General features: G+C 43.1%; 1 protein-coding gene across 2 annotated transcripts in view; it reads right to left on the bottom strand.

Annotated features, from left to right (window-relative positions):
* Window positions 1-1,993: 1,993 nt before the first annotated feature.
* The window catches only part of LOC125008074 (A disintegrin and metalloproteinase with thrombospondin motifs 2-like), a 110,516-nt gene continuing 87,919 nt past the window's right edge, over window positions 1,994-24,590 (bottom strand). Inside the window, exons 5-23 of one of the 2 annotated variants that reach the window (XM_047585113.1) lie at window positions 21,099-21,182; window positions 19,319-19,475; window positions 18,060-18,165; window positions 17,718-17,861; window positions 17,151-17,283; window positions 16,335-16,364; window positions 15,125-15,238; window positions 14,875-15,020; window positions 14,404-14,576; window positions 12,362-12,495; window positions 12,162-12,285; window positions 11,553-11,633; window positions 11,262-11,440; window positions 11,007-11,163; window positions 10,757-10,892; window positions 10,396-10,603; window positions 9,986-10,115; window positions 8,834-8,920; window positions 1,994-5,623 (exon numbers count right to left, since the gene is read on the bottom strand). In XM_047585113.1, coding sequence (XP_047441069.1) covers window positions 2,979-5,623; window positions 8,834-8,920; window positions 9,986-10,115; window positions 10,396-10,603; window positions 10,757-10,892; window positions 11,007-11,163; window positions 11,262-11,440; window positions 11,553-11,633; window positions 12,162-12,285; window positions 12,362-12,495; window positions 14,404-14,576; window positions 14,875-15,020; window positions 15,125-15,238; window positions 16,335-16,364; window positions 17,151-17,283; window positions 17,718-17,861; window positions 18,060-18,165; window positions 19,319-19,475; window positions 21,099-21,182 — 4,968 coding nt within the window. In that variant the 3' untranslated portion in view covers window positions 1,994-2,978. The remainder of the gene's footprint in view (window positions 5,624-8,833; window positions 8,921-9,985; window positions 10,116-10,395; window positions 10,604-10,756; window positions 10,893-11,006; window positions 11,164-11,261; window positions 11,441-11,552; window positions 11,634-12,161; window positions 12,286-12,361; window positions 12,496-14,403; window positions 14,577-14,874; window positions 15,021-15,124; window positions 15,239-16,334; window positions 16,365-17,150; window positions 17,284-17,717; window positions 17,862-18,059; window positions 18,166-19,318; window positions 19,476-21,098; window positions 21,183-24,590) is intronic. The other variant, XM_047585114.1, reaches the window with a different exon arrangement.

Here is a 24,590-nt window from a genome sequence, read left to right as displayed (position 1 = left end):
CCGTCAGTGACACACTGAAAGTCGCTGTGTTATATCAGTAATCATCTGCTAATGTTGTTTCAGGGAAACTGCTCCTTTAAGTTCATCCTGCGCGCTCAAATCTTACAGCGTTCAGAGACAGAGGATGTCATCACAACGCATTATTTTGCTTCTGAAGCATCCTTTAATTGATTGCACGCCATAACAACCAGAATATTATGGATGTGAAACCAGTAAAAGTTTGCCTTTAGTCTTTTTACTCTGTAAAAAAAATCTATATTTACTGCTATCATATATCAGACTTTGATCTTAGGTCATTTTATCTAGAGCTCATACATCGGGAAATCAAAAATTAAATAATCCTACAGGCTTTGCAACAAATGATGTGTTTCAGGGGCATCAGTGCAGCAAAAACATTGATATCAGACTATGAGGTAATTAGGATGTTAGTAAGGTGTTATTCAAAAAGATTTCTCTGTCTTAACTTTTTTTTCCAGGGTCTTAGCTTTGGTCTGTACTGTGTTTACAGAAGTCAACATGGGTCAGAAGTCCAAATTCCTCATCTACACCTGCTAACTTTCAGTAAACAGTGAGAGCAGGAAGCTGGGAGGGAGCATGCAGAATGCACCTGTGTCGGGTTTGACCGTGAAGACTGGGGCCGTAATTCAACTGATAGCGATTGTTGATTCACCGAAGATCGAGGCAAGTCAGTGCAGCTCCATGGCAGACTGACCTTGTGGAGGAGGTGGAATAAAATTACGCTAGAACAAAATTAGGACTATTAGACTATTGAATCGGTGTCGTGGTGTCACTGAACCTACTGGAAACTAAAACTTCACACAAAGGCTTTTAGAGACGATTGCACTCAGACCCCATGAATGTTTCTCTGCTGGTGTGTTTCTGTTTTCTGCAGCATGTGACTTTGCTTTGAACCCTTTCAAAACAGCCTTTTCATTTCTGCGCCCTTTCAGTTCAACAAGTCATTTGTCTGAATAGATTAACGAGCTGAACAATGACTCAAAGGTTAACAAATATCGACGGATATACCCAGCTGTATACACATATTCCTCACTATTTTGAACTCACTTTACCACCCACACAGGAAGACATCGACAGACTTTATATAAATATATATATATGTGTGTGTGTGTGTGTAAAAAAAACATTTGCATTATTTAGGCCTACATTGTTCATGTGCATGCCCTGACTGTACGACAGTTAGCATTATTGACCACGCAGTTTTAATCTGCAGCCGTGTACTCCTGATAAGGAATGAACTCCAGCCTGAGGATTCATGAGAAAATCTAATATTGCAATGGAACCTTTCATTAGTGTGACAGGAGCAGTGTAGACACTACGCTGAGAATGCTGAGGCCAGCTTTGGAAAAAAAAACTAACAAAAAACAAACAGATGAATTCCAGTTTGTTTTTCCTAAATGGTATGCGTTCCATATTGAAAGCAAGCACATCAACATGTTTTGTTTTTTTTTGTTTAACCATTAATAAGCTGGAGTTTGTAACAGTTTAACATTGGTGCCACAAGTGACATCAGTTGGAAGGCATATTTCTGGTGCAGATATCCATGCAAACTGTAATGGTTTTATTAGATTAAGGTTCGGTTAGATGTCACTCCAGTACAACAGAACTGAACTTAATTAGTGCTCAAAGCAAAGGAAGATTACCTTTAAAACGTTCACTGGCAACGTGTCTAAATATTGTCTTAAAGTTGTTATTTTACAGTTTCGGAGGGCTACATGAGTACAAAGACGAATACACTTAACAGAATTGCTGTGCTCTGTCTCCCCCTACGTGCCACATTTTGTATTACTTTGGGTTTTGGGAGAGGCCTAAGGAAAAGCTCGGAAGGCTACCACTGATATTTTTGATATATTTTGCTGCTTAAATCACTGCAGCAGTCACGCACTCAAAAGTTGGGTGGTGTTTTATTCCTCTAGTCTGACAGAAGGTACTGTGGCATTTATCATCTCAACAGAAAGCACACAACACTGGCAAATTGCAAAATACCACAGGCACTTTAATAAATATTAAACATTAACTTCTATTTCATATGTACAGATATTGTACAGAAAAAAAATCTGCAGTTGCTTTTGCAGTTGCTGCAAGTTAGAGATGTACAAACAATAAAACTTTTAGAAAAGACAATAAAGTGACCCTCAAAGTTGCTTTTTTTATACAGTTAATATAAACACATTTTATTATTTATTTTTTTGTTTGATTTTTTTTTGTATGTTCCTAGATAAATGAATGCATGAGGGACATTGCTTGTAGCAACACTGACAAAAAAGCACCATTTTACTGACCATTGTAATAAGATAATCAAAACACTTTTCTCTTTAGTTACTTTGTTTCACCACTTAGCTTCATGAGATATTAGAATTTGTCACTGAAGCACCACATGTTTGACAATGCCCCTCATCAAACTTCCTGAGAGATAAGGAACTTTTTGGAAAATGTTTACAATGCATTTAAGTCAAAAGAAAACTGACCTCCTGATTGTCTGTAATTTGCATATGGCTTTCAGGTTTATTCGATATTCAGTGTTGGCCACTTATAAAGGAAACCAGTTCATCTAATCCTACAGAAACTGTTATTAGGAAATTGAAAAGGGATCAAATATGTCCTTGGGGAAGCTGCAGTCCTGGGCTGTAATGTGATATCGGATGGAGATTTGGACACTACGTAGTTGACTTTGTTGCTCCATAAATGCTAATGGAGAAAATACCAATACCAAAATACCAAAGAAGAGCTTGTAAAGAGTCATCCTGTCTGTTCCTCATTATTGTGTTAACATACGTGAACCATTTTCTTCAAATATGCATCTCTAAAGGGCTTTCTTTAATTCAGAAAAACTGTTCAAACATTTGTCATAAACTCTCCCTGCAACTGTCCTGAAACGGAGATTCATTTTATTTTTGACGTGGTTAAGGAGTGTTTAAGGAGAAATATTCATCTCTATAAGAGAAATGAGAAGGCTTGGTCTATTGCGCTGTGTGGCCTCTCTTCATCCTGAGGAGAAAGTTCCGTTTCTCTTCTAGAAGCTCCTGAATGCGTTTGTTCTTGGTCCGTTCTCTGAGGTTGACCCGGCGCTTCGGGATCAGGTTGTTCTGAGAAATGTCGCTGTCTACGCCAATGATCCTGTTGTATGAAATGTCGATCGAGTTGTTCTCTCCGGTCTCCTCTGCTCTTCTCGGAGTCTTTGCAGTAGAGATGGTCGTAGTGGGATGGATCGTGGTGGAAGGTGAGACTGTAGCAGGGTCTGAGGTTACAGTGGGAATAGGTACACTCACAGGGATGTACTCGGACAAGTCGAGCCAAGGTGAGGTGGTCAGATCTGTCATGTCCTCTCCGTTTATGGTTGGGATCACCACGGTGAGGCCATCATCCAGCACCATGGTGTCACTGACCCCTCCGTGGTTTCTGTAGGACGCTGTGATGTCATCCCCACTGAGGATGGTTTCGCTGGTTACTGTGACATCACCGCTGCTGGTGATTGGGACATCACCGTACGGCACGGTTCCACTTGGAATTGTGAATTCCTCAAAATTTCCAGTCGGTGTTACAAGGTCATTAAATGTGCTGGGTGTTGTGGCTGGTAGGTCTGTGCTGTTGTTGTACCACAGTGGAGTTTCTGAGGAATCTGTGATTGCTGTGTTGTTACTGATGTACGTGACATTGATTCTGGACTCAGGAAATGGCAAGCTTGGAGTAGTACCATACACTCTATTGCTGTAAGAAATAGTAGAGGAAAATTCCTCTTTTGGAGGATCTTTACTTGTATAGGGAGTGAGAGTGGTGTAGTAATAAGAAGGTGGTTTCTTTTTCCCATTAGTCTTCTTGGCTTTATTCTGGTCAACCTTAGCCTGTGAGCCTGGGACACTTTTGGGTCCTGGTTTTGCTTTTTTTGGGATGTTTGTCTTTGTTTGAGATTGCTTGGGAACTTTTGTTTTTGGTTCAGTGTTCTTTTTGGGATTAGACTTGGGTGGAGCCTCTTTTTTAGGGGAAGGTTTGTTTTTCCTCTCTTTATTGATCTTTATTGGAATAATCTTTTTGGGAGTGGTGTTTCCTGGAGTACTCTTTTTGGGAGCTGTATTGGTGGGAGTCGTTTTTTTGGGAGTGATTTTTGATGGATTAGCCTTTTTAGGAGTAGTACTGTCAGGAGTAGTCTTTTTGGGGGCAGTATTTGTAGTAGTCATCTTTTTGGTAGTCGTTTTTGGTGGAACATTATTTTTGGGAACAGTATTTACTGGAGTAGTTTGTGTAGGCATACTGTTCACTGGAATAGTCTTTTTGGGAGTAGTCTTTTTTGGAGTACTCTTTTCCGTAGTAGTCTTTTTGGGGCTACCCTTTTCTGGAGCAATCTTTTTAGGGCTATCCTTTTCTGGAGCAGTCTTTTTGGGGCTAACCTTTTCTGGAGTAGTCTTTTTGGGGCTAATCTTTTCTGGAGTAGTCTTTTTGGGAGTAAACTTTTCTGGAGTAGTCTTTTTGGGAGTAACCTTTTCTGGAGTAGTCTTTTTGGGGCTGACCTTTTCTGAAGTAGTCTTTTTGGGAGTAACCTTTTCTGGAGTAGTCTTTTTGGGACTAACCTTTTCTGAAGTAGTCTTTTTGGGAGTAACCTTTTCTGGAGTAGTCTTTTTGGGACTAACCTTTTCTGGAGTAGTCTTTTTGGGAGTAAACTTTTCTGGAGTAGTCTTTTTGGGGCCACCCTTTTCTGGAGTAGTCTTTTTGGGGCTACCCTTTTCTGGAGTAGTCTTTTTGGGGCTAAACTTTTCTGGAGTAGTCTTTTTGGGAGTGCCCTGTGCTGGAGTAAATGTAAAAGATGTGGTTGTTTTAGGAGTAGTGTATTCCAAAGTTATCTTTTTTGGGGAAGTGTTTGTTTTCTTTTTTGGATTGATCTTGGTTGGTACTTTTGTTTTCTGACTAGTTTTTAGTGCCGTATTCTTTTTTGGATTGGGCTTTAATGGGATAACCTTTTTTGGGTTTTTCTTAGGCAAAATATTCTTTTTAGGCTTGGATTTTAATAGGGTGTCTGGTTTTGTACTATATTCTGTTGGATTTGTGATTGCTGGAGTGGTTATTGTTGTTTGGCCTGGGGTAGTTATTATACCAGATGTTGTTGGGCTATTTGTAGTGCTCTGTAACATTGCATCTGTGTCTATGTCTGGGGCAGGCAGAGGCATGGGGTGGGTAGTAAGACTGGGGAAAATTGTGGAAAGCGTGGTGAATGGCATGGGAGTGGTGGTATGTGGAACAGGAGCATTGGTGGCATCTGGTGGATGGGTGGTGAGCGGTTCTGTGGGACTCTGTGAAGTTGGGGTGGAATAAAAGGTTGTCGTTGTAAGGGCTGGAGGTTGAGTCGTGGGCAAGGCATTGATGGTAGAAGCAGAAATGGTGGTGATGGCGGCGTTGGTGGGTTCATGGGAGGTGAAGAAAGAGTTCAGGATGCTGGTGGATGGAGGGGCTGTGACTCTGGTTACTGGGGTGGAGCTCAGGGTGGAGGTGGGTACAGTTTCTGTGACATTGCTGCAGGACTTGCAGCAAATGCGCCAGTAGTCCGGTAGAGAGCAGTAGCGCTTCAGCACCTCCATACGACAGAACACAGAGCGGTCTCCATGACAACGCTGGCCTGTGAAGGAGAGAAGAGAGAGCTGAGACTTGGCGCAGTCAGGGGTAGAGACTGTGAAGAAGTGTGTGTGTGTGTGTGTGTGTGCGATTGCTGGGATATGGATTTGTATGTTGAAGAATGTGCACAATAAGATAGTGCTCTTACATTAGTATTATTCTCTTTGTGTTAGTCTATATATACATGCATGTCTCTGAGTGTGTGTGCGTGTGTGTGTTGACTCCACACCGTGCAAAGTACAGTAGTATAGCCAGACCATTAGCAGAGGATATGAGTAGGAAGAGGAGAAAAACTCAAACATCAAGAGCAGTCATGAGATTAGTCCAGAGCAACTGAAATGGAAAAAGAAGGGTTGCCAGTCTCCTGTGTTTCAGGCTGGAATTATTCATCCAAAACATCTGACATCCAATTCTGACCGCAGCACTTCAGATGTGCAGCATTCTCCAGTAAAATATTAAACCTCCTAATAAAAATGCCAATTGACTTGCAAGCTTTTTGTACCGTGCAGTACAAAATGACCATGCCATTTTTTAATGCTTTCTCCAACAAAGTGTCTAACCAGTGACGATTCCTGGTGAGAGAAAAATCACACTTTTTAAAACATTTTTATTGATACAACTTTGCTGTTGAGAATGACAGGAACTGAAACAATGAGATGTACGGCCCCTCCCCCCCTGCTCAATATATAGATATATTTTTTTTTTCTTAAGAAAAATAATTCAACTGTATCGAAAGTTACAAGTTCACAGTCACTTTGGTAAAACACTTGATTACTTGGAAATCAACCAGTCAATCTGTTTATCGATTGAACAAAAAACCCATGAAGTACATAAATGATATTTGCTGTTTAAATAAAATACATAATTTCCATGATGATGTAAAAACTGGAATGGCACATTAAGTGTCATATGAAACATTTACAAAACATTAATAAAATTTCCCTGATAAATCAAAGTGCATATAGACGCAGTGCACGTAGTCCATCTGAATGTTTCTTCAACGTTCGCCAAACGTTAGCCAGCCCCACGCAGCAGGCCAGTGAAGCCACAAAACAGTTACCCATAGTATAGAATATTATAGAAGAAGATAACAGTCATGAACATTATTAAATACAGTCAACACCAATGTTATATACAGTATCGCACTGCTAGGTCTGGCTTGGTCTCATACAGTCCAACTCCAGCCGAAGGAAACCTTGGATAGCTCGCTACATAGTCACAACAGAAATATGTGATCACAATACAATGACAAGTCTGAAGTGTTTTTTTTTTTTTTTTTTTTTTTTTTTGTTGTTTTTTTTTTTTCGATGCCATATGTGTCTATACCCTAGGCCCTTTGTAAACCCTTCCCAGTAGTCGGACATTGGTCCGACGTCACCTTGGTAGGTTTGATGGTTGGCGGGTGTGAGTTTGTTAAGTTGGTTTGAAGCTGCCTCTATTCCGAGTTAAACTTTGAATGAGTAAAGCCATCTCTTTCACAGATAAATGCCATTACATTCAATCCAAGATAAGGCATTGTTCATGTGGTTAATGTTCATCAAAATAAAATGAGATCATCGGACACTCTCAAATCAAAGTTTATGAGGTATTTCTGTATCTGATCGCGATGTGTAACAAGCCCGAATGATGAAGCACCCTCTCACGCATGGAATCACAATGACTAACGAGACCGGTGTCTTATTTACTCGCTCATGCACGCCTGCGCACAAGACACAACTCCTACCATGCACGTATACACGTGGACAAACGCATAAAATGCACACACGCACACATGTATACGCGAACACACGGGTGGCGGATGCAAATGTGCATGACAAAATGTGATCCTATCCTTAAAGAAAACAAGAAGCGACAGTAAACCACTGATCCATCTGAGAGAATGGAGAGGCAACTAACTGACCAAGTCCTGCATAATATAGGTCTAACCCCTTCCCCCCGAAACACTTTACCTTTATTAAATATTCATCTGTATTCATGTAAAATCAATAAAAAAATACACATAACAGTCAAGGATCTAAGCGATCAATAGCAGTCCAAAGGTTTTAGGCAAATAAGCTACAGCTTATTCATGGTAAAACATTATTAATATTATTGTTACTCATATAGATTTAGATTTATATGTATATATAAATACAAATATATTTATAGATGTATTTGTTTAAAGTCTGCAAGCACAAATAAGCTGCATTTATTGAACTTTTGTATAACAGTCAAAGAGAGGATGGCTGATGATGAGGTGAAATGGGAAGCAACCTCAAGTGGTCAGACTACCCTGTTTTTTTTCTTCCTTTTTTTTTTTAATTTTTTCTTTTTTTATTATCCTTAGCTTCAAGATTCTTCCCCTCACAGTTCCCTCCCCCAAAACTCAAAAAGGTTTACTCATGTCACTTCCTGTCCCTGTGCTGAGTTCCTGTCAAACTGAGAATGGAACGTAGAATGAGACGCCATTCTCATCCCCGAATGGAACCAGGATGTCGGATGAGCACTTTAGCAAAGATGTCCTCAGATCACATTCACAATAAAGCTTTCATATTTTTTTTTTAATATATATATATATATATTTTCTTTATAGATATTTATATACCTTCTCTGTTTATTTTCACACCTGTTTCTCTCCACACTGACAATGCGCTACAAAAAGAAAAAAGCGCAGCTGCATCTCAGGAGTGGTAACCCATGACAACACGCAGCTAGCTCGCGCAAAAACATGGCCGCCAAAATGCAGAGGGGGGTCCCTCGCACATGAACGGCTCTTTGACACGTCTCAGGAGGTGCCAGTGAAAACCGGTTTCGCCTTTGCCGCTTCAAATCCTTTTTCACATCAAATTTTTTGTTGATCTTTTGAATTTTTCAACTGGCCAGCGGTTACAACACAATGCTCCACAAAGGAGAGAGAGAGAGATAGAGAGAGAGACAGAGCAAGAGAGAACCAACTAGCACACACAGGAGCCAGAGACCTCCCCCCAGTCAGAGCCGTCTCAGACACACAGAGAGAGACAACATCCCCCCCCAAAAGAGAAGCGAAAGCTTTGCCGCTCGCTCACGGGCGTGGGCACAGGCACGAGGCGTAGGGGAGGGGCAGGTCAGGGGGCCAGCCGGGGCCGTCCCTGCAGAGACAGGAGGACAGAGATGGGCAGGGCCCAGCAGAGGACAGACATGCAGCTGCGGCTGCCGCTGTGGAGGCCAGGCTGGGAGCTATAGAGGGAGGTTTTACGTGAGGAAATCTTCGGGAAGTTGGGGTTGGGGCGAGACAGCCACTGGATCAGGATGTTTCCGTTCTTGTTGAGGTCTGACGAGCCCTCTGCGGAGACACGAGGAGAGAGCGACGGCATTGTTAAAGCACTGTGGAAGTGTTTAGGACATAGGTGTCAAACCCATTTCTCAAGTGGGCCGGAACCAGTAACATAACAGAATAATAACCTATAAGAAAAGACAACTCCAGATTTTTTTTCATGTGTTTAAGTGCCAAGAAGAACAGGTAAATTAGGAAACTGTTCACATCTTGTTACCTTAAAAATAATGAAAAATAAGTGCAATTTGGGCACATTTTTGTCTGCTGTTAAGTCTGGGGTCTTCTCTTACTAAAACACTGGACAAATTAGGGTAAACAGTTATCTTCATTGAGAAATTGCAATCTTCTATGTAATTTTCGCAAATCTTTGCAAATTCATGCTCAGATTAGACCCTCTGGCGGGCAGCTTTTGGCCCGCGGGCCATATGTTTGACACCTGTGGTCTTCAAAAAGGGGGCCCTAGGGGTTCTGTGGAGGTACTGCAGAGGGGGTCGCAAAATCTTTGTTTTGTTTTTTTTAAGATTTTTTAATTTTTCCCTACAAATTTACATTTCTTTAAATACACATTGACAGGGATCCAACATATTTTAGTAAAGGGATAAGGCGTCGCTTAATAGTGAATGCAGAGTGATAACAATAATGTGTATTTATAAAAAGCACTAGGCCAGTTTTAATAGAGTAGGTAGGGGGTTCCAACTTAATCTCTCCGTCAGTTTGTGGATCCTTGGCCTGAAAAACGTTGAAGACCCTGGTTTAGGGAACTTAATGATGGCGTCTGTACTTTTCTTTATCTATCTGCTGGTAACAGGGTCAGTAAGATGTCTAGTATTATCCCAACCTCTGACAGTATCACCATTTATATGTTCTGTGTCTGTCTGTGTCAGGTCCTCTGTAGGAAGCTGTCATTAAGTCATTACTTTTAGTGTTTTCTATCAGACATATCTAAATGTTCTGTTTGCTCATTTGTAACAGCACTGTTTAAAACATTAAGGCAGGTTTGGCAGAGCGAATACATTTCAATGTCTTCTTCAACGCAGCAGATTATTTATGAGGCAGAGCTCGCTCTACACTTACTGGGACATGGTTCCAGGCGACAGACTCTTATGGTGTCTGGCTTACTATCCAGACACAGGCCGATGGTGTTGTCCCTGGTGTGGCATAGAGCCTGCCTCTGCTGGGTCCCATTACCACAGGTCACCGAGCACTGGAGAGACAGGACACGTACACACTTAAAGCAACCCTTAAAACCCCGGTAAATATTGATAAAAACATTCACAAAATTAAAAGCGGTACAAAGTCGTGTAAAGTCCATGAACATCGTGTAAGCAGTAACAGCTAGGACCGCTGATCTGTTTCTCAGAGGCCTGTCGAGTCTGCCAAGAACAGAGTTCCGAGGAAACTGATCTAAAACCTCCATCGTCTGACGAAAAGTATTTCCATCCAAACTAAATATAATTCTCCATTCTTCTGTTTGGCCTGCGTACCTGCGACCACGGGCCAACTCTCCACTGGGTGGGGCAGGGGTGTCGGTTGCAGGGTCTGCGCGACTCGGGGCGGTAGTCGTTGCAGTGTTTGTTGTGGATGGAGCGTGTGGTGTTGTCATCGGAGGGCTGGACACAGCTGACTGAGCGGACCTGCATCCCCGTCTTTCCGCACGGTTTGCTGCAGTTCTGCCACTCCCCCGTCACCCAGCTGTAGAATATTACAGGGGAGGGACAAAACAGGGGTTCTGAGGCCATTTCAAAATGTCAAAATGCGGAGGCAAACAAACACAAACGGGGGGAGAAACAGGGCAATCTGAATTCAGAAAAATATACTATTTATAGATTCTGTTGTGATACGTACACGGGTGGAGGGCAGGGCTTTTGATTACAGTCTCTTGTTTCAGCTCTCGGTTTCATGTTGGACCTGTTACAGAAGCTTTTATTAACCATCTTGCTGTCAACTTTTCTTCTGCAGCCGTACCGCTGGTACTGCCTCCCTGCAGTGTGAGGAGGATGGGGGGGAAATGTAAGAAATGGGAACAATACGAAAAAAGTGGCTTCAACATTTTCTCTGTCATGCTCTTTTTTTTTAATTTATTTATTTTTTTTACCTCCACCGCAAGGTTTGGAGCAGATTGACCATGTCTTTGGGGCCCATTCGTAGGCGCTGTCCTCCACCACCATGTTGTTCTGAATGCCACAGTCACTGTCCATGTTCATCATGTACTTGTAGGACAAATTCACGTCCTCATCCCCATGTAATTTCATCTACAAAACGAAAAAAAAAAAAAACGCAATAAAATCGACGAGTGTGAGGGGATTTTGATTCAGAAAATATACATAGTGAATTTAAAGTAATTGTTTACCATGATAAGTATTCCGTGTCTGAGAGGGCCAGTGGTCTGCAGGGTCTCTTTGTTGTTGTCGTTCTCATATTCCCACTCTGTACCCTTTTCTATGACCGAGTGAGACTGTGGGGCATGAGACTGTGAGCACTCGCTTTCCCCATTTAAGAAGAACAGTCCCGATGCCACGTTTTTAACAGCTGTAAAGAGGTGAGAATGTGAACTGAATATACCTGTGTAACATACAAATGCGAAAACTGATGTATATATATATATATATAAAAAAGAAAAACAAGGTAGGGAGTGAAATACCTAGAACGTGTGAGGTCGGCTTCAGCTCTTGGATCAGTAAGTGTCTCGCCCCTTGGGGGATTTCAAGAACTTTGAGGAAACCTGAAATGGGACACACATCTGGTTTGTGGTTTCAGAATCAGCCCAAAAATAGCTCATTTTACAGTTTCCTGAATAAAAGCCTGAGCTAATCCAGTAAAGAGCTCTTACTCATTTGATCCAAATATCCCTTTCTCACAAGTTAAATCCCTGCAGTGTTGAATAATTCCATCCAGAAGAAACATCCGGTTCTGGGAAATATTGCTGTAATAATGTAGCTGTAATCTTCCCGACATCAAGTTTCGCATTTATGTTTAAAAACATCACCTCATAACGTCGTAACTTCTTGGCAATCCACAAGTTGGATACAAGTGCACGCAGCTCACGAGAATTTAGGGTCAATTTTGCAAATCTTCCTCTAGAGGGCGATGTTTAATTAAACATAACAACAGACAGTCCAGTCTATAAACAAAGGACACCGGCCAACAATTTCTTCTCCACTTGCCAGACTGATAGTTACAGTGTAGGCAGTGCGCTAACGGGCTGAGTTTAGATTTAAATAAAGTTCACTGTGGCCGTTCGTGTGTTTACCTTGCTTCTTGGCAGTGCGCGTGATCGTGTCTTTGAAGGTTTTGCAGCTGGAGTTGTCGCCTCCACACACTCCACACTTGTCCTCCTGCTTTGAGGAGCCGACCACGCCGTCACAGCCCATTTTCTGATAATGAGAGCATGGAAAGTTTATCCCGTGCGGGTCTGAACACATGCAGCTGTCGGGACCTAACCCCACTCACCTCGCACTCCCCGCGCACACATACACTGTGTGGGTCCTTGTATGAGCAGCGCGTGCCATCCAGGACCATCCTCTGCATGAAGACCACATCCCGCGTCTCCTTGGACTGGCAATGCAGGTTGCAGCGTTTGTTAGCTGGGGAACGATCACAAAGCCGCGTTCAGAACGATAACGACAATTTAAGCTACTGTCAGCGTGTCATGCTTCCAATACATCTTGATGATTTGATGTTTGCAACAAACACGTGATTTTTTTTGTTAGTGTGTGTGTTCTGAATGAGCTTCCCGTGAGTTAGCATGACACAGTGTCTCATTGTGTCTCTATGAGTGAGTCATACTACAACTACGTGAGCCCCCAGAGACAAAACCTGGCAGTTCATCCCAGTGAGAATGCACACTCCCACTTCATCACCATCATTACACGTGGCCACAATCCAGGGACCTCGTCTTATGGAGCTTTGACACCAATAAGCTGCTGAATTCCATTATGTGGCGAAAGCACGTTCCTGCCACGTTAAGCTGAGAAGGCGCACAAATAATGTACAGTGTGAAATACTTTTTCAGAGATCTAGATGAAGGCTCCTCTGCCGCACGATAACAAATGCGAAGGCCTCAAACGTCACAGAGATGTGGAACTTATTCAAGTAAGTTGAATATGTAGTCTATAGTCTTAAGACACACTGTACATCCTTTGAGGCTGTAGCAGTTTAAAATACAAACAAATTAACATTTTAGACCAGGGGTCGCTTTTCCACACCCCCACACTGATGGAGAGATTAAGTAGGGACCCCCCCACCTACTATATGTGTTCTATATTAAACTTGGTCTAGTGCTATTTCTAGATATACATTCTTATTATTATCATTTTGCATTCAGTATTAAGCTATCCCTTCACTAAAATATGTTGGATCCATGTTAATGTGTATATATAGAAATTTTAATTTGTGGGGGAAAATTAAAAAATGTATAAAAAATGTTGAATCAACCGAAGATTTTACCCCCCCCCCCCCCCAAGGTTTTGAGTTTCTCTGTAGTTCCAAATTGTCGACTGAACGGTCATTAAAGGGTCGTTTTACACTCTTTGTGAGAAGAAAGAGTTAGATGAGGTTCTAAGTGAACCGGCCTCACAGTAGATGTTTCTTTTTATTCTTTAAAGTGGATCACTTGACTCAGGAAACTGAGGCATAAAACTAACAATTTACTGCTTTTTTTTTTTCTTTCCTCACACTATCTGGAACACAGGAGATGACAGACTTTAAATGGAATTCAAATTCTCCTCCACATCTCCCCCCTCCCTCCCTCCCCAATCTCTCACACACACACAATCAGGTGCACATGTGCTCGCACAGACACGGAAAAGTAATTTGTGGTGGTGAAAGCTTTGACGAAAATTATGGCATTCCAAAATCAGAACGGTCCCTCTCAGCTGACTTTGCGTGGCGCGACCTCCCTTTAGATAAGCAGACAGCTTAACGCTTTTCTCAAGGGCTGCCCTTTACTGGGCTGATAATTCAACGCAAATCAAGAGGACAGCGACGTCTCTATTTGGAGACGAAGTGCAGGGTGTTAATAAATTTAAAAACTGAAATTAAGAGCCTTATAATCTTAGCACTTTGTTGATAGCGCTGCCAGTCTAATAGTTTGTCCATATGTCCCAACTGGACAGAAAACAAATGTGGGGGAAGAGGGAACGCTAGTAAGGTTCGAATGACATCAGCGAATGGGTGGGGAATGAGAAGACACCAAGTTCAAAGAAGATTGTTTTTAAAGAGAGTTTCAAAGACATGGCTTGTTTTTATGGAAGGGCGTAGTCATACCTCAAACTCAGCAGGACAGCCAGATGTCAGTGACCATAACCGAACGCAACCTATACACATATATATATAAACCCTCTAAAAGCCAGATGCCTTCAAAAAAGTGGTTGCTTCCGCTCTCAAGCTTAACTTCATATTAACGGCTTCTACAGTATGTATTATCATCGTTTAAGGTTTGTCATTCTCACAGTATCTCAACCAAAGTGCTCCTCATCCGAGCGTGCACTCACGGTCTGGGTGTTCGTAAGGCAGCCACTTGTGCTTGTTGCTGTGTTCATAGCGAGGTTCCCAAGCGTTGCACTGCTCTTCTCGGGGGTCACTGTAGATGTCGTCGCACTCGTTGGTGTTGCACATCTGGAACTGGTAGGTCGCCCCAACACAGGTCCGGCCTCCGTTGGCTGGTCTGGGGGGAGGGAGGGGGTGGGGGGGGGCAAAGGGCACAAGAATGTTTAGACCTGTAGACACGGGTTCGTGTTTCGCTTGTGAAACACACCAGCTTTTATTTGAAATCGTGTGCAGTTACCACTTGCACAAATTGTCGATCTGCATTAACAGAGCTAACTGAGTCCATTTCATTATCATATTGGGAGTCAGTGCAACATTTATCAAACGCCTGCTTTTAAGCTCCATTAGAGCTGAATTTTGTTGGCCGCAGTCTGCAAACCTGCGATTTCTCTTCTTTACATAAGTAGTTTTAATACCTTGGACTGTCACAGTTGCGTGTGCGAAACTGAACTCCTCCACCGCAGGTGCGGGTGCACTGCCCAAACTCACTCCAGGGACCCCAGTTCCCATCCTGCTTTATGATGTCAGGAGTCAGCCAGATGCAGTGGCCTTTAAAGCAGTGCTGCAATTTGCAAAAAAATATACAAGAGAAATCTGTTATTTGGACAAAGCGGACAATCGAATTATTCGTTTGCGGCAGCGTCCAGCGCAGTTGTGTATAAATACCTTCCCGTTCCCACACATGGTTCCGTCGATAGGCGGCCCTTTCTTGGTCTTGCAGAAGAACGGATTGTCTGGGTGGCTGCACCACAGCTGCTTGCATGGGTCAAATGTGCGATACTGTGGGACACAGAGAGACACTCCCTCTTACAACCGGAAGCCCGAACACAGAATTTCGCGCACTAGGTAACAAAATGAGAAAGCTGAGATGAGACTTAACACTGAATAAAGGAAATGAATTAGAGATGGGAAGAGAAATATCACAACAACAATAGCCACGACAGTTTTATACCCAACGATAACAACACCGACCTTTTGCTGATTCACTGCACTGGACACTACTCTCCACTGAGAAACACACAGCCACTCATGCAAACTAAATCGATGGATGATTGAGAGAGACACGACTCTCGTAATGAGACAGCCTATGGTTTAATTGCGTCACAAGGGAGGTCAGAGGGCGTGAGGTTGAGAAGTCAAAAGGTGAGGTCTCAGAGACCTCTAAAATGCCCCTGGACATGGATCAAGGACCAAATTCTCCTCCTTGTCCGATATGAACCATAATGAGGATACCCTCAAAACAACCTGCAGTCCAGTGTCTGACGGGGGGCGTGCCCTCCTCCCTCCTTTACACAAACGTCTCTACCCACCATGACCCCCGGGGACCTTTACAGGTCAGGGGGCAAATCGCAATCAATGGCTGGACTGTGGTAGGTAATCGCCAGTTACATCAGACTGGAGGATCCTAAAAGCTGAAACATGGAAAACAGCCTCTGTTCTGGCGAAGCTCTTTCTCTTAGATGGGAAAGACATCTTCCCCAACCTTTTCCACCCATTTATAGCCATGAGAGTGCCAATGTAGTGAGGCTCTTCCTGCCGCCAGTGATTTAACACAGATTTGCAGGAGAAGACTCAGGTTAGCGTTCAACAGCTGGACTGCGCCGCAGCCACTGAACCAAGTCTTTTTGAAGGATTTTGTTGCCGCTTTCTTGCAAAAATGTGAGCGTTTTAGAATCCTGCAGACTAACATCCAAAACATGACGGTGGGTAGAATAGAGAAACAAAGTAGTACAGTAAAAAAAAATAAAAATAAATAAAAAAAGTAAGGAGCAACATTACAGACGGTTACAACTTTAGAGGACAAATAGGAAACGAAAATCAGAGAAAATAAACGACGGGCCACAGTCATGTCTTCCGGGAGGTGGGGTCACCTTACCTGCGTTCCTGACTGGCCCGCCTTTTGTAGCTGAGGGGAATGAGTTTGACAAGAGAATAGAGGGTGATCTAGCAATGTGTGCAAAGCCCCCGAAACAAGCCCCTAGTCAATCAAGCAACAGCTTCTCAACAACGTGCCACAGTGGCTTCACAGTCATGGAGCAGGTGAGGGGGGAGGGAGGGAGGGGGGTTACTTGGGGTAGGTAAAGATGGCAAGATGCTGCAGCTGGGTGAAGCTCCTCTACTGTGTGCTGGGTTTTGTGTTTTCAAAATACTGTTTGTGACAGGTTCATGTAAAGGCACTGTGGTGTCAAGGGAACTGCTGTGTTATAATGAATAAACTGTTTCTGTATCGTTAACATTAATAAAAAATAAAAAAAAAAGAAAGAAAAAGCTATCAAAACCAATTACCTGCTTTTAAGCAAGATGTCAATCCCACCAGAGGCCGGGAGAGGAAACAGAGGACATCAGAAGAATGTGAATAGCTGTGTATGTGTGACTCTCAGTCCATTACAATGTAGATCAGAGATAGACGTCAGTACTAAGATCAGTTATTGAGGAAAACCTTCAGAGCACCCAAGAAAATGTAGCCTGTATGTATATATATATATATATATATATACACACACGTATACAGTATATATATCACAGTGAAATTCTGAATTAAGTGGACACACTGACTTCAAAGTGAGTTTAGCCCAAATTCCAAAACTCCTTCACAGCGATTCGAAGGTTGTAGTAGTAGATGTAGCTGCCTTTAGGTTAGTAGGTGTTAGTCAACTAGCTGAATGAATGGAGGACTATGGAGATCTCTTACCGCGGTGCACATTGTGTAGCCCACACCGAAGTCAAAACGACATTGCTCATTCATGGAGTAGTGCAAACCAGGAAGTTGAGGCAGCGACGGCCAGTTGTGGTCAAAGGGGTCGTCACGGAGACAGTCATAGGAGCTGCATGAGGAGTCAAACAAGGTCTCCATTGACTGACCAAAATGTCAGAGCATGGCTGTAGCAACTAAGAATACGTTTATTAGCAATGACTCTAATGTTATTTTCTCAGTTAATCTATAAAAATAAAAGCTTAAACACAAGTTTTGATGTTTCTGTTAATGTATTGTTTACAGATCCCATCAGAAAAGTAATTAAAGAAAATGTAGCCAGTAGTGATTGGAAAAGGTTTATTAAGCTGTAACTTTTAAGCATTTTGCAAAGTAATATTTTTTGGGGATAATAACAACTAAAACACAGCAACAAACCAACTAGAAGCAAACTGGAAACACCGATGTCAGTATTGACCTTTAAAAGCCTATACAATCAAAGTGATCTCTTTGTGTGTGTGTGTGTGTGTGTGTGTGCGTGTGCGTGTGCGTGTGTGTGTGTCTCACTGAAGGTAGCGTCCCAGCTCCTGCATGCTACATCTGGACCAGTGAAAGCGGTGAAAGGCAGCTTGCACCAGTGGAGCCATGATGCTGCCCATGTGCACCTCGTCTCCACAGCGGTTTCCCTGGCCATCGTGCTCCATCCCGAGCCTACACAAAAAGAGACAGAAAGGACGGGAGTGGAGATGAACCCGGTGGGATAGATTGAAAACATATGGAATGAGAAGAGCAAGAAATAAAGGAGGCAGTCTGTGGCGACTCACAATATAGTCATTGGGCATTTTGCACCAAAACCCTAATGAATCTTTAAGTGGCTTGAGCGCATTGTCACCATGGCCATGAACTTACACGTGTCCGGTCTCGTGCGCCACCACAAAGGCAGATGAGAAACCGTCCTCATGGTTCAGAGTGCAGCTCCTCACTGGATGGCACATGCCAGTCACTGGAGCGTAACCTTAGCAACCAGAGAGAAAGACAAGCTTAAAGATAACAGTACGTAGACTCAATGGCGTAACCTACGCATGTAAGCCTATGCTTTGTGCTAGCCATTTAAACTTGTGCACTCGTCAGTCGGGCTCATTTCTGTTTCTACTTCCTGCTTCACTTTAAACAGTGTGCGGCTGAAACTTTTGCAGAAATTTCCCTGAAGACGAGCCACACAAATGTTTGGATCTCTGAACCTCCTCATTAACCTTTCCTCCATGCGTTCCATCGTTATTGATACAAAACAATCGATTCGAAAACTGCGGAGACGGAGGAGCAGCCGGAAAATACTACAACGGAATCGCAGCTCTTGCGGTCTGTGATGTTAGAGTCTGCGTAGGGCCTGGGAGGGGGTCAAATTGATGCAGAAATATAAACTGCATAAGACTGACTGTACTGAAAAAATACACAATGCAAAAAAAGCACAAAGGAGCCATTTATGCTCGGTTTAATGCATTTTTTAAAAACATTTTATGCTATATGCACACTAATCTACTACACTACACTAAAAACATGCACTTATTCATTCTTTTTTTAAGCTTCGCAATTATTCAATCTCTATAGATTTTCTTGAACTCAATAACAGCAGCAACATTGTTTGGTGATCACCATTCGATGCCTCAGTTTAACTCCTCATACTACAAGCACAGATCAGGTTTAACAGCAAGTCACGTCAGTCAAACATACATGCGTGTGTGCGCGATGCACACAAAGTAAAGAAAAATTGTGTTTGTGTGTCTAATCCCTACCCTAAACCGTGGACTTCCACCTCTACATATGCCAATCTCCAACTCCCTGTGTGCTTGTCTGTCCTGTACTGCCTTTAATTGTGGAGCTGTGGCTGGCCCTTCGCTGTCTATTGATTTTCTGCTACTGAAGGCTGAGCCCAAGGGCAGCTGAAGGGCTTCTGGATAGCTAGGCCACTGCCTTTAGAGGCCTCTCCCCTGGGCCTGAGCGTTAGCCTGTACTCTGCTGCACAGAAAACCACCAACCAGCAAACTCACGGTGCACTGTGCGGCTAAAAGGGGAAAAGGAAGGAAGTGGGGAGTTTTCTACGCGTGCATACTTATGACTCTTATGCACACTTAATGTATGTATGTTTAACAGCTTATGAAAACTAATACCCTGCATGCCCGTGGGACCAAATTCCTGTCGCGTGAGGAAGATGGCGTGGTCGTGATACTCGGCGTCCCTCGTGTCTTCCTTCTGCTGCAGGAAGGCCCAGCGACACACGTTCTCCAGACTCTGAGACGGGTTCCCCAGCTCAATGAGACTCATGGACTGGGACAACAGACACACACACATACACAAAGGGCGAGAGAGTGTAAAAACGATGCAAAACAGGGAGCTAAATATGCTTCTCATACTGATTCGATCCCAACCTGTAGGGGGCAGTGTCACAATGTTATATGTTGCATACTGTATATTGTCAGCTGCTCTTGCAAATTGCTGAGGTGTGTAACACACTCGCACCCAGAAACACACATGCACAGGGATGCACAGTACACAATAATAATAGGATCCTAAATTTATGACGTCAATAATGAATATGAAAATAAATAAAGGGTTGCTTAATAATATTTGTTTATTGTCTATATAACTGGTAAAGCCAACAAAGATGCCTGCAGTTCCTTCATCTCTCATGGTCGTCTTGGTTAGGGTCTCTGCTTGAGCTCCCCTGCCTCACTATTATTATTTCCCCTACTTCCTTTTCACACACGCACAATGCACAGCTGAATCAAACAGTGAGCTTGTGTAGTGTGACTGAGCTGCACTAAAGACATATGGCCTGCCTCTGCACACATGATGAAGTGTTATGTCTGTACTGTGCACAAACACCCCCCAGACTGAGCGCACCGTGCATGTGTGAGGTTTTTTTTTTCTTTTTTTCCACGCACATCAGTTGCTTCTGTGCACGTTCCCGTGCATTATTATGATCTCTAAACAGGTCTTTGAGATGGCGAGTCGCGTGTAAATGTTGTGTCGGGAGTGGGTGTGTGAAGTGTGGGCGTGTGGGTTCGCTCGCATCCAGGGTCACATAGCCAATCTGCAGGCTGTCTGGGCGCAGCTCTGTTGCCACGGTAATTGGGAATGATGGACAGCCCGAGCTTGGGCTGAAGCTGCACAGGGGCTGGCCCAGAATGACCAATGTGGTGTACTGTGTGTGTGCGTGAGAGTGAGAGAGCGTGTGAGTGTGCGTTTCCAGAGTCCAGAGTTCCACTGGGACTATAGACATGCAGAGAGAGGAGAGGAAGAGATAAGGCTAAAGCAGCATAAGTGTATCACAGAGCACCTATCCAGCAATAAACTCATTGAATCATCCGTCGGGGTAATCCCTGCCCTTCTCCGTTCCTGCCATATCCTGCTTTATCTGTCTCTTTCCCCTCAGCACTGTCATACAGATAGAGTTACAGCCAAGAAGAAAAGGATGCTACCCCCATTGTCCGGTCTCTTTCTCTCTCTCTTTATGAATGAGGGAGGGCTATCATTGATTGTTTATCTTTGCCTGGACTTCCCATGATTCTGTGCTGCAGTCCATTGGGAGGAACGCTGATTGCATAACGGGCAGAGTTTCTGTGTGCTTTGGTGCTGAACTGTGAAGGCGTGCGACTTGAAAACACTCCCCTGGGACGCTGCATGCTTTTAGTTCCTCTTTTGCTCAGTCCACTGGAATAACAGGCTTCGGGCATTTGCGTGTACTGATGACTGTGCATGTGTGCGCGTTTGTTTATGATTCTGAGTGTAGGGCTTGGCTGCGCTCACTGTTGGTACTTAAAGCTACTGAAATCCCAGTATCAAAGATAGAGCTCGTAGAGAGACGGGGATTCAACTTTCCTGGATTTGCAACTCGAGCAGCTCTTCAGTAAGTGTTTTTTTTTTTTGTTTTGTTTTATCAGGTCTTACCTTGCCGTAGCCCAGCATTATAATCCGTACCAGCACCACGTTGATTTTTGCTCCCAAAGACTGGTCATGGTAGATCTCATTCACCTGGTGTCGAAGAAACACAAGAGCAAAAATGAGTTGAGAACACCTTTAATAGGATGTAAGCAAGCAGTAAGTTGCAACAAAATGACTGGTAACACATAATTTAATCACGCTTTATACATTCTTAAGTCCGTGCTTACAAATGTACACATAATGTCAAAGTAAGGATTACAGAAATAGGCATTCACACGTTCCAGCATGCAGGAACAGACAATTTCTGTCCAAAGGCAGAAAAGTGATGTTCAAAGTGTTTTTTTTCTCTATCTCAGACTATTTCTAGGGGACTTCCTGAAGCCAAGTTAAACTTCTGCATCATTGAGTATGCGATGGTCCCAGGAGGTCCCACAGACATACAGTTTGTCATGAGATGTGTGATGTGTGATCAAAATGGACACTGAATTTGAAGAGAAGCTGTATGAAGAAATCCAAATCAATGTAGTGTATTTATTCATTTAGAGAGAAAAGAACAACGCGTTTGTTGGTTGCATGTGTAGGTGACAATCCACTAAGCATGTGGGAACTACTACATTGTTGCATTGAACATAACTGAGAAAACTGTTGAAATGTTCTCGCGACTGCTTATAAAGCAGTCTGATATATGAGTTAAAAAATGAGTGATAGGGCATTAGACTTAAGCATGCCGGCGACAAAAACGACTAAGAGAGAGGAGAAGGAAGCCAAATCAAGAGAAAGGGTTAGCTGAGGGCAAGGAACTCAGTTTCCCATGAGCACAGATGAACAAGAGATGAAGACGATGCAAAGGATGGAAAGAGCCTAATGCAAGGAAACAAGGTAATGCGTGACAAGGGAGATGCAGAGAGCACTCTACTTCCACACACACACACACACACACACACACACAAAGCCGGAGAGAGAGAGAGAGAGAGAGGGGTAAATTGGCACTGGAGTTGAGGCCTGCTGTCCTCAGTGGCTGTGTGTGGTGCCTAATGAGGCAAAGGGATGTAAAAACAGACAGCCATAATGAGATGGCTGATGGACATGCTGCGGAGGAAGAGACACACACACATACACACACACACGCACTCAGAGGTACAGGGGCAAAACTGCAGACACATCCAGCAAGAGAAAGGTATGAGGAAGAGTTAAGGAATGCTACGAATAGACACAGAGAGGCAGAGGGAAAGAGACAAGGAGCTGAGCACAGTGGAGAGAAGAGGCACGAGGGGGGGGAGGAGGAGGAGGAGGGGGGGGGGGGCTTGGAAAGGAGTGGAAACGATGCATTCTCAGAAAAACCAACACATCACGGAGCTGCTGTGTAGAGTTTTAAAAAATGAAGGAGTAAGCTAATTCCCCTTTCCATACGTGATGCAAATTAGACAATTCCAGCGTCTTATTAGGAAAAATCCACATCCAGTCAAGTCAGGGTCGTAATTCGTCAACCACAGTCTGTCTGGAATAAACGTATTTCATTGCGTCAACACGCAAACATGTCTGCTGTAAAGCAGAAACCGCTTTACAACACGTTCAGAAACCTCAGAATAAAGTCATGTTGATATTTGACATTACGTGGCCGCTTGTGTAATCAGGAACATGTGTCAGCAGCAGCAACTGAAGCTAACTTCCTAATGTAGTCAAAAAAAAAAAAAAAAAAAGAATTCCAGGGGTTTTCCATCAAAAAGTTTCACATTGGTTGGAAAGTTCAACATAATACAGGCTGTAATTAAGCGCTGAATTTTTGACCCTAAGCGGTGAACTGATTGGAGCATTACTCGAGGAGAAGAAGAGGAGGGGGACACTGATTTTAAACCTGTAAACCTTTTGCACAAGTTAAAACTAACACTTCCCAAGTGATGCTTCTGACAAAACACCCAAGAGCAAAACAAACAATTGAGTGTCCTTTACGATATCTGCATAAAGTTCACTTGAAAACCCAAAAACACACCCTCTTTTTGTACATTTAACATCTTCTCTCTATGTAAAATTTGGACATATACAGGACAGGCATTAAACTGAGGCACTATGTTTCTAGAAGATTAAACTGATATAGAAACATTTGGCTTTTTAGAGAATAATCAGTTCTTATCAGAGTGAGTAAAGTCCACCTACTTAAAATATGTGAGGTGCACGGTTTGCAGAAAATGCATTTTTTTTTTCATTTATGTATTTCTTTTTGTTGATAAATTACAACTTTATATATTAATATATAGTCGGTCATTAATGGGTCAAAGACCGACCAGAGACGTCAGGGTTCTCCAAGCCTTCCTTAATAATAATATTACATTTTTACTGTAATTACACTGAACTTGTCACAGTACGTCAGTGGTGCAGTTTTTCTCTCCACAAAGCGGATCTCTGCGCCTGGGGTTTACGAGCCGCTGCAGCAATTCCTTTCAGAGAATAACGCCCCACTGGCAGAACTGTGGAGTGTGTAGCAAAACCTTTACTTGAGATTTTCTGTTCGCTCAACGAATCGATTTGTCAGTTCAAGGCAGAATGACGACCGTCTTCTCATGGCAGATAAAGCATCTTCATTCATCTTCAGACTGTCATGGCGAGTGTACAGGAGCATATCTGATGTGTCTTTAGTTGATGTGACGTTATCCGTCTTTGCAGTCAACAGAATTTACCATTAGCCCATAAAGGAGATAACGCCAAGGTGTGCAAAATGGATCCATGACTCCATGAAGATCGACTCCTTCAGCTTGCAGATTTCGGTGGGCGGAAAAGTATGTTTGATGTAAGATTCTGGATGAGGAACGAGGATGAATGTCCTGAGATAGCTGCAGAAGTGCTAAGGATCAATTCTCAGTGAACTGGAGCTTTCTTCAGTCAACAAAAGCTAACAGACCTGACATGAGGAAATACGCCTCCCATCACTCATGAATGTGGTCATCGTGTTAAAATATGTGCTGTGTTCAAGTAGTTGTAGTTGTACGTCCCATCACCTCTCATCACCTGCTGCTGTGGACTAGGCTAGGTAGCTGGTGTCTGGTAGTATCTTTCTTCTGATTTTGACAGGGTTGGTTGGTTGGTTGAAGTGTAGTTGCATGTCCCATCACCTCTATTACCTACTGCTGCTGGCTAGGCTAGGCTAGGCTAGTTAGTAGCTGACTGCCGGTCTGCTGCTTGGTTCTCCAGTTGGACTAGGCTTCTAAATGAGTTTTGCCTTAGATCACGACAGGGGATTGTAACATCTGGTCCTGTGTATTAATAAATTTGTGTTTATCCAAAGAAAGTGGTATGATGCTAGTCACTGAAAATGAAAAGTCTGTATTGTATAAGAAGTGCGTACACTGAACAATTTGTCCAGTGGCAGCAGCATCATAGGACATTAGCATGTGAGACGGGGGAGGACGGGGCAAATATCTCATTGAGCAACCTTCAGTTCAGAGCACAGACTTGTGTTGTCTTCTCAGTTTAACCCTGCAACTGTGAGTGTGTGAGAAAGAG

Source organism: Mugil cephalus, chromosome 5, assembly GCF_022458985.1.
Source record: "Mugil cephalus isolate CIBA_MC_2020 chromosome 5, CIBA_Mcephalus_1.1, whole genome shotgun sequence".
Classification (NCBI taxonomy): domain Eukaryota; kingdom Metazoa; phylum Chordata; class Actinopteri; order Mugiliformes; family Mugilidae; genus Mugil; species Mugil cephalus.
This window is presented reverse-complemented; position numbering and strand designations above follow the sequence as displayed.